Source organism: Sorex araneus, chromosome X (assembly GCF_027595985.1).
Source record: "Sorex araneus isolate mSorAra2 chromosome X, mSorAra2.pri, whole genome shotgun sequence".
Taxonomy (NCBI): Eukaryota; Metazoa; Chordata; class Mammalia; order Eulipotyphla; family Soricidae; genus Sorex; species Sorex araneus.
This window is the reverse complement of record NC_073313.1, coordinates 339,406,753-339,422,254: the sequence shown is the minus strand read 5'-3', so window position 1 is coordinate 339,422,254 and position 15,502 is coordinate 339,406,753. Positions and strand designations below refer to the sequence as shown.

The following is a 15,502-nucleotide window of genomic DNA, read 5'->3' as shown; positions in this document are numbered from 1 at the left end:
GTGTTTGAATTTAAGGCAGTTTACTTTTGCAGTTGAATATACTTTTCAAGCTTCCTTTCAGATTTAATTACTTGTATATTGCTGAGTGGCTCATCCGAAACTATTATGAAGCTGGAAAATATTTCCCTTATGGCATCATATTCATAATGTGACAATAAAAGAAGAAATACTAAGCCTAGTTAACAAGTGCTTAGCACCAATCAAGCATTCTAGGTGTTCAAGGATTGCTAGGTGAAAAATATACAATCTCAAGTTTTTTTTCTTTAGGAAATTCTAAAATTCTTTGGAATTTTTTAGAAATCATGTGTCCACTGGGTTAGAGCAATGTTTCTCAATCAGTAATCAATGCTTACCTCAAAATATCCCAAAAAAATTCCAAGAGGGCAAGAGGTGAAAATCATTTAAAAGTCATTTAAAAGAGGGCCACAGGCTAAAACTATGAGGCCAAATGGTAAGAAAGAAGAACCAGAGAAAGGAAACCAAGTCAGGATGAGGACTGAGAAACAGTTATAGAAAACCTTTATAAGAAGATTCTACATTCTTTGTGAAAACATCTATAAGGGATCCCCCTACCCTCTCAAGACAAAAGTCAACAGGGCAGGGTTTGCTAACAGGAACTCTGATAAAGATAAAAGTAATTGTCCACATGTCTCTTCATGGTTCATTGCTTGAAACTGCAAGATCCAAAGGGGCAAGGATGCTTCTGACTAGGGTGCTCATGAAAACCTAAAGGATTCAGGAGGAAGACACTATATAGATTGGTCTTTGCTTCCCATATGTACATACCTGTGTACAGTTATATATTAATTATTGTATATTTGATACTCTGAGGCGGATGTTGGTGCATCCCTTCATTCCCATAACTACAATATATTAAATATATTATAAAAGAAAGATCCTGGGCTGGAGCGATAGCACAGTGAGTAGGGCATTTGCCTTGCACGCAGTTGACTCGGGTTCGATTCCCAGCATCCCATATGGTTCCCTGAGCACAGCTAGGGGTAATTCCTGAGTTCAGAGCCAGGAGTTACCCCTGTGCATCACCACATTGCCAGGTGTGATCCAAAAAGCAAAAAAAAGAAAAAAGAAAACTCCTTAGGGGCCAATAGCAGTTCATCCATGTGTGAGGCCCAAAGCAGGCTCCTCAGCAGCCATGACAAGGTGCAGCTAACAGTCTCAGCTAGGCCTCACTTTTTGTTTCCCCAAAGCAGGATTTGCAGTTTCTGGTTAACTTCCAATTCAGTAATTCACCTGGATAAGAAACTGGGCAGTTGGATCTGAACAGTCATGAGGGGTCACCGCACCCTTCTTGGAAAGAACCCCGAACTATCACTGGTACCTGCTATCTAATTGCTGAGCACTGTTGTTATAGGGCAATGCTAAAAATAGACCAATATAAACCACTTCTTAACTGAACCCTATATAAACTGCTTGTAATTTGGAGTCGGGGTCCTTGTCAAGACTCCTCTGTGTTGGATGAGACTTGGACCCTAGCTCGAGTTAGAGCTGGCTCGGGATAATAATAAAGTTCCTTTGCTTTTGCATTATTGTGTGTGGAACTGGGTCTTTCCTAAATTAGGGATCTGAAACTTGGGCACGGCACATAACACTGTGGTTTGAGATGCCTTGCTATCTAAATTTACAGTTGTTACTTGTTTTAACTAAACTACACCTCACAAAAATAAACAGTGATTTTACATTATTAATATAGAGAATCATTGGCTAGAGATACTATTACAAATTCAGTCATCCCAGCCACTTGCAAAAGAAAAAAATGAACTCTGACCTCTGTCTAATACCAGGCACAAAAGTCAGGTCAAGTTGGATTAAAGACTTCAATATCAGACCTGAATCCATAAGATACATGGAAGAAAATGTAGGCAGAATCCTCCATGACATTGAAGCTAAAAGCATCTTTAAGGATGAAACACCACTGACCAAGCAAGTGGAAACAAACATAAACAAATGGGACTACATTAAACTAAGAAGCTTCTGCACCTCAAAAGAAACAGTGACCAAAATACAGAGAGAGCCCATGGAATGGGAAGGAATATTTATTCAATAACCATTTGCTAAAGGGTTAATATCCAGGATATACAAGACACTAGTAGAATTGTACAAGGAAAAACCTCCAACACCATCATAAAAATGGGAAGAACAAATGAATAGAAGCTTCCTCAAGAAATACAAATTGCCAAAAGGCACATGAAAAAAACACTCTACATCCCTAATCATCAGGGAGATGTAAATCAAAACAACAGTGAGATATCATTTTACACCACAGAGACTGGTACACATTCAAAAGAACAAAAACAACCAGTGTTGGTGTGGATTTGGGGAGAAAGGGATGCTCTTTCACTGTTGGTGGGAATGCTGACTGGTCCAGCCTTTTTGGAAAACAATATGGACATTCCTTCAAAAACTAGAAATTGAGCTTCCATATGACCTGCTTCTGGGACTATATCCCGAGGGTGCAAAAAAGCACAGTAGAAATGACCTCTGCACCTGTATGTTCATTGCAGCACTGATCACAATAGCCAGAATCTTTGAACAACCCAAGTGCCCGAGAACAGACAACTGGTTAAAGAAACTTTGGTACATCTACACAATGGAATACCAGGCAGCTGTTAGGAAAGATGAAGTCATGAAATTTGCTTATAAGTGGATGTAATGGAGACTATCATGCTAAGTAAAATGAGTTAGAAAGAGAGAAACAAAAAAGAGAGAGAACAAAAGGGAATGTCCTGCCATAGACGTGGGGTGGGTTGGGGAGGATGGGGTGGGGGGGGGTGGGAGGGATACTGGTATCATCAGTGGTGAAGAATGGACACTGGTGGAGGGATGGGTACTGGAGCATTGTATGACTGAAGTACAAGCACGAAAGTTTGAAAGTCTGTAACTGTACCTCACAGTGATTCACTAATACATATTTTTTAAAAGAGGTACAGACATAGAATGACTGCACTCATTTTTGGAATATAAAATAACATAATATGAGACTGATACCCAAAGACAGTAGACACAAGCACCAGGAATATTGCTCCATAGTTGGAAGTCTGTCTCATGAGCTGGGGGATAAGGCAACTGTAATAGAAAAGGGATCACTAAGTCAATGATGGTTGGAGGAATCGTTCGAGAGATGTGTACTGAAAGTAGGTAAAGAACCAAACATGATAGCCTCTCAGTATCTATATCATAAACCATAATGCCTAAAAGCAGAGAGAGATTATGGGGAAAACCGTCTGCCATAGAGGCATGGGGAGGGGTAGAGGGAAGGGGGGTAGTATACTGGGGGCATTGGTGTAGAGGAATGGGTGTTTGATCATTGTATGACTGAAATTCAAACATGAAAGCTTTGTAACTATCTCACGTCAATTTTTTTTAAAAAAGAAATTCAGTCTCCATGAACAAAAATAAAATGCATACCCCAAAAACTTAATTACTAAGAGCCTACTTTTAACCAAGTTTTCCAATAGCATTTTTCTATACTTCTTTTGCCTGCATATGGTGCCACATATGGTCTGTGTATGCATAAGTTTTGATACATTTAACTTTTTGATAGATTTTAGTATTCGTGTCTATTTTTATTACTTTATTATAGTTTGGTAGTTACAATAGTGTCAAAGTTTCTGAACTTGATATGAAAAATTACTATACCCCATCACTACTTAACGTGCCCATGAACCCTCTAGGAGTAAACTGGTATTATCACCAGGAATATCACTAGCCGTGACCAAAAAAAAGTAGCACTGTTATCGCGTTGTTCATCAATTTCCTCGAGCAGGCACCAGTAACGTCTCCATTGTGAGACTTGTTGTTACTGTTTTTGGCATGTCAAATACGCAACAGGTAGCTTACCAAGGGCAAGAGACTCTGTCTCATCCAGAGACTATAAAACCAAGCTCCTGGAAGAGAGCGACGCAGAGTCTCTTGCCCCCGCATCTGGCTGTCTTCACCCGGGCCCCTCCGAGAGGGTGGGTTGAGTTTCCCTTCCCGCCCAGAGCAGAGCCCCCAAAGCCAAAGACCTTCAGAACCCAGCCACAGCCATGCTCAAGGCCCCCCTCCACACGTTCAGATGAGCCTCATGCATGAAGGAACCGGCAGAGGAACCCAGGTGTGTGGAATCAGGGGTTGAGATCTCCAAGCCTGCTCGGATTGGGACTGGGCCTCTTCCACCCAGGTCCCCCATTTTCTAGTAGCTAGGCGGTCACACCCAGAAACTGCACCGTGTAATCCCATCACTGGCCAACATCCAGAGACTATAAAACCAAGCTCCCAGATTATAGCCTAGTTTTCCCTTTCAGAGAACCTGGCAAACTACCGAGAGTTTTCTGCCTGCATGAGAGAGCCTGGAAAACTCCCTGTGGCTTATTCATATACCAAAACCAGTACCAATGATGGGTCTCATTCCCCTGACCCTGAAAGATCCTCCAATATTGTTGGGAAGGATGAGTAGAGGCTTCTAAAATCTCAGGGCTAGGATGAATAGAGACATTACTGAGACCGCTCGAGAAATTCGACGATCAACGGGGATGATGATGGTCACGCCAGACATTTCCCTTAGGACCCCTTTCATGTGAGTAAATGTCCCCACTCTAATTCTTCTCAAGATTTAACCAGGGATTACTTCAAAGACTCTTTCCAAATGTGATTCAGAGACTCCACAGTAAGGAGGCTTACAGCATCAGACAACCTCTTAAGAGTCATGTTTTGAATCTGTCCTGAGTTTTACCCTCACAGGACCATGTTATCTTTATAACCAGCATGACAATTATCATGCACTTTCTAATAGCTTCGCATTTACCTTTGAAATGGTCTGTATCAATCTCAATTTGAGTTATTACACCTGGATGTGCCAATCGGAAAACTGCCCACTCACAACCCTGAGCAAGGAGGATGCCATTCTCGTCATTCTAGAATTCAGGAAATATGAATAAAGATAGGTCAACTTAGTATCTTTCAATAATCCATTTCTGAAAACCAGCAAGTTAAAAATGTGTCTGTGCTACAGAATGAGCTGACCATAACGGAAATAGGGAGGGGCAGGTGGAGGGTGTGGTGTAAGAACATAGTATGCATGAAACCCCATCGATAGCAGTAATGAAAGTTATGGTGCCTAAAATTAAGAAATTTCAAACAGAAAAAGAAGACTGTTGACATATTACATTTCTGATATGTCTATATGTTTCACTACAAAAGAATTTCCTGTGAGTTGATTCGTAAATTACTTTGTATATCAATCATCTCACTGCTGTCATTTCTTTGTGGTTTATTGAATATTTCTTACATGTCTATAAATTTCTAACATGATTCTTGTCACACTTATCATTTTATGTGTAATTCCATACATCAAATAGGTCCCTGACTAATCTATCAGTGCATTGATCTCATAATAAGTTTGGTTTCACCTCTCAAAGTAGTTACATTCGTGGTCAAATCTATACCATGAACTTATATGATCTTAGTTTCAACCCTTAATTTCTGGCAAAGAGCTCTTATTCATTTGACTGGGATGTTTAGGTGACAAGAAACTAATCTCCGAAGAGTGTCAATAATTCAGTTTCTAGTAGGATTTTACAAAGTAAAGGTGTTTGGTTTCCTTTGCCTTTTTAATTTCCTTCTCTCAAGTTTTCTACTGACCAAATTAAACCAGTTAAACCATCTCTACAGTTCCCTGTCACAATCCACAGTGTTCGCATCCAGCGATATGCAGACATTAAAAAGGACTAGAAATTTTTCTCAGAACAACAAATTTATTCATGAATTCTATATATTATCCCATTGTTCATCAATTTGCTCAAGTGGGCACCAGTAACGTCTCCATTGTGAGACTTGTTGTTACTGTTTTTGGCATATCCAATATGTCACAAGTAGTTTGCCAGGCTCTGCCATGTGGGCAGGATACTCTTTGTAGCTTGCCGGGCTCTCCGAGAGGGGTGGAGGAATTGAACCTGGGTGGGCCGCATGCAAAGCAAATGCCCTACCCTCTGTGCTCTCGCTCCAGCACTATTAAAATTGTAGCTTCTCTTATTTATTTATTTATTTATTTATTTATTTATTTATTTCATTTGCTTGTTTGTTTGGTAACCATGCCCAGAAATGCTCAGGGTTACTCCTAGCTCTGCACTCAGGAATCACTCCTGGCAGTGCTCGGGACCACATGAGATGCTGGGATCAAGCCTGTGTTGGCGGTATGTGCAAAGTAAACTCCCTTCTATTTCTTCATGACAATATTCAAGAGGGCATGAAAGTAACTGGCAGCAGCAGGGAATTCGGGACGTGTAGAAAAATAATAAGGATTTAAGAAATGATTAAGAGATTTCCAAAGCAAGTGTTTCCTAGATGTGGAAAAAAAAACTTTACTTTCTGTAAAAACTCTAAACCATCGCTATTTTTAGCTTCTTGCCTTTAAAATTGGGGGTCTGTCCACCCTTCTTGCAGTCTCCCAACCATCTGCCATAGACTTTCCCTTGCCAACTCCTACAAAAGAATATAATTTAGTGAGGTTACATATGATTTTATTTTAGTGTAAGAAAATATATCATTGAATTGTAGGTCCTATGCACTTAAGTCTTGCTAAATTATCATTACAAAAGTCACTGGTTCAGTAATTTACATAGAGTCATCAGGTTAGCAAATATTTTTATATCAACTGCTTTATAAACTCCTTTTATATCAACTGCTTTAGTCAATATTATAAAGACTGCTAATGATTTACTTCGTTTCATAGAGACATCAACTCCTGCATTTATGGACAAATAATCTCATCCATACTTCCAATTTTTGATATGACTCCATCCTTGTGAATTATTTATAATGGAATACCACTATTCCACTATGGTATAATATTCCACTATGGTATATATGGTATAATTCCACTATTATATCATAGTGGAATATTTAATTCCAGTGCCCAGACTTCCCAAAAATAAAATCCAGTACCTAGAATATCAACTCACCTATGATATTGTTTGGGTGTCCACAGAGTGCATTACTAAATCCTACACAGGCACCCCCAGCAGAAATGGCCACCAGATCCAATGGTTCTTTGGGGTCAGATAGAGTCCAGTCTTTTTGTCCAATACCATATACTCTAAGACGTGCAATTCCACCATCTGAAAAAGAAAAGATACCTCTCTTATTTCATTCTTCAAAAGTATCTCTTAGAGGATCACAAACTACAGGGCCCTTCACCCATCCCTGCTCTATTATTCAAATGCATAAGCCCATTGTCCTGGAGCATTTGCATTTGCCATTCTTTAATACAAGAATAATTTTTCTAGCTCTCCTAAAGATTACTTTTTGTTCCACAGTATTAAGTGGACAGTCTTTGAGAGCATTTTCTCTTTTTATCTATCTTCTTTCTCCCCCACCTGGTCATTGACTAATCAAGTTAAGTTTGTCATCTCCCCCTGCATATTACCTCCAAAGTTATCATCTCAGTTTAAATCTATCTTCTTTTTAAGGCCATATGAGTATCAACCTCCCCAAACTAAAATACAAAATTGTTTCTGTCAAATGTTCTATGCTAGTGCTATATTAACCTAACTCTCATAATGTAATACCTTTGAAAACCAGAGTGATTATTTATCTTGTTTGCATCTATATTGCATCTGCCTTCACCCAATTCTGGCGCACATGGGGGCTTCACATTTTTTACTGAATTAATATTTCAGAAATGCTTAGGAAGATTTATGAAAGATACAGTAATGTTTAGTGCCAGAAGTTAGAATTTCTAAATTTTACTTAGACTCCTTCTAGTCTTATGTTTTATTTTTACAACTTACTGCATGATGCAATTGAGAATACAAATAAGACAGTAGAAACAAGGGCCAGGAGGATTGGTCCATGTTTGGAAGGTTTTCCAAAGAGCTGGGGGAGAAAGCAGTTAGGATGGAGAAGGGACCACTATAGCAAAGATCGCTAGAAAGGATTGCTCCAGATAAGAACCGCGTGTGCTGAAAGTAGATAAAGGAACAAGCATGATAACCTCTCAGTACCTTGACTACAAACCATAATGCCCAAAAGCAGAGAGGAGGGGAGAGAGAGAGAAAGAGAGACAGAGAGACATAGAGAGAAGGAAAATTGCTGCCATAGAGGCAGGCTGGGACTGTGAGGAAGCAAAGTCAGGTGGAAGGGAAACTGTGGACATTGGTGATGGGAAATGTACACTGGTGGTTGGGATAGGTGTTGGAACATTTCATGACTGAACCCAAGCATGAACAACTTTGTGATTATGTACCTCATAGTGATTCAATTCTTTAAACAAGTAATCAATTATTTTTTTAAATGACTATTGGATATTAGTCATTTTTCAGTTGGGATAACTGAAACCCAACCATGAACAATTTTGTAACTGCGTATCTCGTTGAAATTAAATTTAATTTTTTCATTATAAAAACTACTGAGAATCAAGGAGTAGACCTGAATATAGAGCAGAAAGTAGACCTGAATATAGAGCAGAAAATGACTGACAAGATAATCACATTATCTGACTTACTAAAAGACTGTTTGGAAAATAAATAGTAGGGCTGGAACATAGTACAGTGGGTATGGCACTTGCCTTGCATACAGCCAACCAAGGTTCAATAACCAGCACTGCGTACATAGTCCCCTGAGCCCTTTCTAGCACAGGCTCAGAACTAAGCCTTAAGCACGGCCAGCTGCCCCCCCAAAAAAATAATAAGTAAATGAGACTACATAAAATCTAAAAGCTTTTGCACAAGGGTAGAAACTCAAAAGACACCCTACTGAATGAGAAAAAAACTATTGCACACAACACAGCAGGTAAAGAGTTCATATCCAAGATCTATAAGGCACTGGGGTCACTGGATAATTGTATGACTGAAACCTGATCATGAACAGCTTTATAACTGTGTATCTTACAGTGACTCAATTCAAAATTTTTTTTAATTTTTAGAAATGAAAGGATGTGGGGAGAAAGGGACTCCACTGCTGGTGGGAATGCGAACTTGTTCAGCCCTTTTGGAAAACAATGTGGATGATTCTCAAAAAGTTATAAATTGAGCTCCCATTTGACCCAGCAATACCACTCCTGGGAATATATACCGGAGAAGCAAAAAGGTATAGTAGAAATGACATTAGCATTTCTATGTTCATTGCAGCACTGTTTACAATAGCCACAATCTGGAAAAAAACAGAGTGCCCAAAAACAGATGACTAGTTAAAGAAACTTTGGCACATCTACACAAAGGAATACTGTGCAGTTGTTAGAAAGCATGAAGTCATGAAATTTGCATATAACTGGATCAACATGGAAAGTATCATGTTGAGTGAAATGAGACAGAAAGAAAGAGACAGACATAAAAAGATTGCACTCATATGTGGAATATAATGTAGTAGAGAGGTACGAGCTAGCAATGATGCAACTTCTGGCAGAAATTTCTCTGAACTCAGTTACTAAAATACTAAAATACAGAAATCCAAAACTTTGCAGCCGCTATTGTGGCCACACGACCTCATATCTCTTCATTCTCAGCAATGGAAAACAAATTATCAAATGCTTACTTTCCAGCAGGTCTGACTTTGGGTGGGGGAAACTCCAAATAATAATAGTGAGTTTTTTGTTGAAATATTGAATGTTACCAAAGTAAAGAGAAAGTAAAGTGAAATTTATCTGCTACACAGGCGGGGTGGGGGGCTGGAGGGGTGGGGGGATGGGGGGTGGTTTGCTGTGGTTCTTGGTGGTGGAATGTGTGAACTGGTGAAGGGATGGGTGTTTAAGCATTGTGTAACTGAGACTTGAGCCTGAAAGCTTTGTAACTTTCTACATGGTGATTCAATAAAAAATAAATAAATAAATAAATAAATAAATAAAAGAAATGAAAGGAATTTTTTATCCTGTGTATAAGGATATACATTATTTTAAGAGCATAAAACAATAGGTATGTGATTTATATCTCATCCAACAGGACTTAGCAATGTTTCTTTTTTGTAAAATATTTTCTAGTAACAGCACAAAGGTGAGTGGGAGCACTACTGTGTTCTGCAAATGAAATGGCTATATAGTCATTCAAATCCACAGAAACAGCTTTTAAAAAAAGAGAACATCATCATTGCAGCACTGTTTACAATAGCCAGAATCTAGAAAAAACCTGAGTGCCCAAGAACAGACGACTGGTTAAAGTAACTTTGGTACATCTTTGCAGTGGAATACTATGCAGCTGTTAGAAAGATGAAGTAATGAAGTTTACATATAAGTGGATCAACATGGAAAGCATCATGCTAAGTGAAATGTGTCAGAAAGAGAGAGACAGACATAGAAAGATTGCACTCATCTGTGGAATATAAAATAACAGAGTAGGAGACTAACACCCAAGAATAATAGAAATAAGTACCAGGAGGTTGGCTCCATGGCTAGGAAGCTGGCCTCACATGCTGGGGGAAAAGGCAGCTCAGATAGAGAAGGTAACACCAAATAAAATGTAAATGGAGATCCCGTGCGGGAAGGGAGATGCGTGCTGAAAATAGACTAGAGACTGAACACGATGGTCACTCAATACCCCCATTGCAAACCACAGCACCCAAAATGAGAGAGAACAAAAGGGAATACCCTCCCACAGAGCGGGGTGGGGTGGGGGGGTGGGATTGTGGTGGGAGGAATACTGGGTTCATTGGTGACAGAGAATGGACACTGGTGGAGGGATGGGTGCTCAAACATTGTATGAGAGAAACACAAGCTCGAAAATGTGTAAATCTGTAACTGCACCCTCACGGTGATTCACTAATTAAAAAATTAAAAATTAAAAAATGAAACGAATCACTGCTATTATGGAGGGGAAAAAACAAAGCAAAGTAAAGGTGACTTTGCTTTGTCAAAATACTTTTCTACTGACAGAAACAAAATAAATTACAAAGTAAACTTGAAAAGAAAAAAGGGAACATCAGTATAACAAACCTTAAATAAATAAAGGTATAGGCGTACTCTGCTTCCAATTTCTTAAGAAAATATGAACTATAAAGTAGTCATTGTAACCATGTTTGTTGGGTTTATATTTATAGATTTACTTTTTGTATAGTAATAATGATACCAAAGGGAGGAATAAAGCAGAGCTCTGAAAGAGTAAAGTTGCTAAAAGTAAATAATAATCCAGGGTATGGTGCAACCAACAGGTCAACTTGTACCTGTGAGTGCATCAGCAGCCTAATGGTGCCTTCAGGCTTTCAGACACCACAAAATTGCCACTGTGCCTTTGGCCGGACCCCAACAACTTGGGATCAAGTTTACCAGGAAATTAAACAGCCAAAAGTTAGGTATGTGGGAGCCAGGCCCACAAACCATCTCCGGCTCAGCTATACAAGCTCACTTATTGACCTTATTTCAGAGACACATAGATAAATCTCAAAAGAGATCAAAAGCCACAGTTAATTTCGGACCCACTCATGACTGAACGGACTGGGGTAAATAGGAGGGGGGCAGATTGGCCTGTGCCGACCCAAACAGAGCCCTCAGCAGCCGCTTGCTTCCACAATCCAAAATCGCCACCATACCCCTGGCCTGACTCCACCGTCTCAGGATGGACCTCACCAACATATAATCTGCTGAAAATTCCAGTATGCTAATAAGCTGTCCCTCCCCTGCTGTCCCTCCAATAGGCCGTCCCTCCCCAGCTCCCCACCTGCTCGTCGGCCTATCTGTGCCTCCTGGCGCCATCTTAGTGCACCAACAGCCCTGGTCCAAAGAAACCCAACTGAATCCCCAAATGGATTAGTGACCTACAGAAATGTCTCTGGAACCCAACCATTTACAACCTAGGATTCCAGAAGCGCACAGCCACAGCACCCATGATATTCAAAATGAGCAATGGACAATAAATGATCTAGCATTTGCCCCTGGCAGACAGGCTTGAATGGTGGTGAGAAAATTCGAGCAAAACATAATGCCCAGGGGCTGGAGCAGTAGCACAGCAGGTAGGGTGTTTGCCTTGCACGCAGCCAACCTAGCTTCTATTCCCAGCATCCCATATGGTCCCCTGAGCACTGCCAGGGGTAATTCCTGAGTGCAGAGCCAGGAATAACCCCTCTGCGTTGCTGGGTGTGACCCAAAAACAAACAAAAAATAACATAATGCCCAAAAGTAGAGAATAGAGTACTAGGGAAATTGCCTGCCATGGAGGCAGGGTGAGAACTGAGATGATGGGGCAGGGGGGGTGGGATCAATATACTGGGGTCACTGGTGGTGGAAAGTGTGCACTGGTGGAAGGATGGGTGTTCGAGTAAATCACCCGAGTAAATCAATGAACAACAGGATGACAGTACTACAGTGCTACTTCTACATTAAATTTAAAAAAAAATAATAAACCCCCCAAAAAATAAGAATAATCAACAAAAAGAAAAGAAATTTGGGGAATATACAGGCATATAAAAATTAAACACCACATGACAGGCAAGCAAGAAATCAAAAGTTTTAAAATGAGAATATTTGAAATTGAAAATATAATGTGCCAAAATGATGCAATAAGCTGAACTTGAAGGGAATTTTACAGCTTTAAATGGCCATATTAAACAGTAAGAACTTTCAGTGTAGAATAATGGGGTGGGGGAAGAGAAAATTAGTCCTAACTAAAGCAGAGGGAGAAAATAGAAAATAATAAAACAAAGAAAACCAATGAGAATAAAAACTTTCTTTTTTATAAAGATTTTAAAAAATTAAAAATCTTTAGGTACATTAGCCAAAAAAATAAAAAATACAGTTACTAAAGTCAGAAATATTATAAGACATTGCTACGAACTTTATAAAAATCAAAAGTATTATAAAAGAACAATTTTATACCACTAAAATACATAATAGGTGAAATGGACAAATTTGTAAAAGATGCAAATTATTGAAGCAGATTCCAAAAAAATAAGTAAGTAATTAATTTAAACATACCAGTTTACCAACATTTAGTAAATAACTGAAGTTAGTCCAAAAAGTTAATATCAAAAAGACTTAACAACCCTGTGGTGAAGCATAACAACTTTCACAAATCTTCTTTCATTGAAGTATTTTTTTATAATTCCTTTAATCATTTTGCTTGTAACAAGCAATATAAAACAAACTATTGTATGCCTACCAGCGGTTGCAGGCTTGGGAGGAGGTGGCTTGGGAAATGGGGACAATGGTAGGGGGAAGTTCACTCAGGTGGTAGGGTCAGCGTTGGAACATCAAAAGCCCAACTGTATTATGAACAACTTTGTAAACCATGTTTACGTCTCTTCCTTTCCCCCCTCATTATTTGTAAACCATGTTTACATCTCTTCCTTTCTCCCCTCATTATATGTGGTTTACAAATAATGAGGGGGGAAAGGAAGAGATCACAGAATAGAAGAAAATACTGGCAAGTTATATCTGTTATGGAATTTGTATTTAGAATATATAAAGGACTTTTATAATTCAATAAGACTACACGATTTTAAATGGGTAAAAACATATGCACATGACTGATCTCCACTGGCTTGGATGAGCCTCAACCATGAGTGAATCTGCTGAAAATCCCAGGTATGCGGGACTTGTGACTGAAATCTCCAGGCTCACACAGAGTTGGGAATAGGTAACCTCCCCCATCTCTGTGCTTCTAGTAGTAGCCTGGCAGTCATGCCCAAGAACAGCCTCTGGAGCCACATAAGCTCATTAACGGTCACAGTCCAGAGACTCACAAATAAACCTCAGAAGAGGAAGAGAGCAATATGTCACAGAGATGCCCCATACCCCAAAGTCACCATCCAGTTAAAAATTTAATTCTAGCTGTGTCACCCAATTTTAAATCTTAGAAGCCCTGGATCGCATGGCCGTAAATGACATCTCATATTCTATACAAAGGCTTAATGGCTCCAGGGTGATACAACAATCTTCACACACTTTCCTCTAAGGAAACTTTTTTTGATCATCTTTAGAGAATTGTTCATAACAAGCAATACAAAATAAATTATTTAGGTCCTGTTTTGGAGATCAGGGTGGACTAATTCGAAATATGGTGGTGGGAAAGTGTAATGGTGGTGAGTTTGATGATAGAATATTGAATGTTATCACTTATTGTGAACAACTTTTATAAAAATAAAATTTTTAAAAAACAATAATAAAAATAATAATAAAATGGGCAAAAAATTCCAAAGAAAAAGTACAAATGACCAGAAAGCAACTGGAAGCAACTGAAAATTTTATTCATAAGGAAATGCAAATTAAAACCACAATGAGATACTACTACATAATAATAAAATAGCTATAACCAAAATATTCGTTTATAACATGTTTTGGAGAATAAGAGAGTATATACAGGAATCAGAATTCCCACACTCTGATGGTAGGAATCACTGTCACTGTCACTGTCATCCCATTGCTCATCAATTTGCTCGAGTGGGTACCAGTAACATCTCCATGTGAGACTTGTTGTTACTGTTTTTTGGCATATCAAATACACCACAGGGAGCTTGCCAGGCTCTGCTGTGCAGGCAAGATACTCTCAGTAGCTTGCTGGGCTCTTCGAAAAGGGCGGAGGAATCAAACCCTGGTCGGCGGTGTGCAATGCAAATGCCCTACCCACTGTGCTATCGCTCCAGCCCAATGGTAGGAATATAAAAGTTATTTTAGATGAAACTAATGGTTACTCAAAAAGTTCAAAATGCAGATGCTATTTTAGCATATGAGTTAGCCACTCCAATCCTAGGAAAACATATGAACCAAAAACTTGGACAGGGTCCAGAGAGATGGTACAGGGGTTATCAACCTTTGTTCAATCTCCAGGACCAGATGGCCTCCTGAGTATTGCCAGGTAAAGCCTTAGAGCTCCCCAGCACACATAGGTTAGTCCTGGTGGTCCCAGCACTGACAGGCCTGAGCAATGATGCCTCCTCAGGTTCTAGCACTGAACCACCAGCCCAGTTGACCACATATTGCTTGAATCAGACCCCCTGAACATTATGCAGGAATATTTGTAATAGCAATATTCAAATAATCCACAGGTATCAACAGTTCAAGTGTCTATCAACTGGGAAATGAATAAATAGTGTGAGAAATTTATATAGTAGAATATTATAACCAGATAAATGAATGAAGTACTTGAGTCAGAGACATAGAAGGTGCTTGCATTGCATGTAGCAGACCCTGGTTTGGTCTTTGGCACCACATATTGTCCCCACCCCTGAGTACCCCCAAATTCACAGAGCCAGGAATATTTCCTGAGCACTGCTACTGTACCCCAACCCCCAAAAAACTGAAATACTATTGCATGCCATAGCAAGGAGGAGCCTTGAAAACATTATTCCACATGAAAGAATCCTGCCATAAGAGGTCCATATAATATGATACCAAGTATATAAAATGCCCAGAATAATTAAAGCAATTGAGATAGTAAATAGATTTCTGGTAGGTAAGAATTAGGAAAGATGAAGGTCTATAGCTAAAGAGTATGAAAGTGCAGTAATAGTGACTGTAATGGTTGTCATGCATACTAAATATTTATATACGTGTCCAATCATATACATATATAATTTAAACTTAAAC

The 15,502-nt window shown here is 39.2% G+C and overlaps 1 protein-coding gene across 1 annotated transcript in view; it reads right to left on the bottom strand.

The window, feature by feature from the left end:
* ALLC (allantoicase) overlaps positions 1-15,502 on the bottom strand; it is a 28,699-nt gene that overhangs the window by 3,633 nt on the left and 9,564 nt on the right. Inside the window, exons 7-9 of the mRNA XM_055123495.1 lie at positions 6,960-7,115; positions 6,407-6,480; positions 4,805-4,913 (exon numbers count right to left, since the gene is read on the bottom strand). Coding sequence (XP_054979470.1) covers positions 4,805-4,913; positions 6,407-6,480; positions 6,960-7,115 — 339 coding nt within the window. The remainder of the gene's footprint in view (positions 1-4,804; positions 4,914-6,406; positions 6,481-6,959; positions 7,116-15,502) is intronic.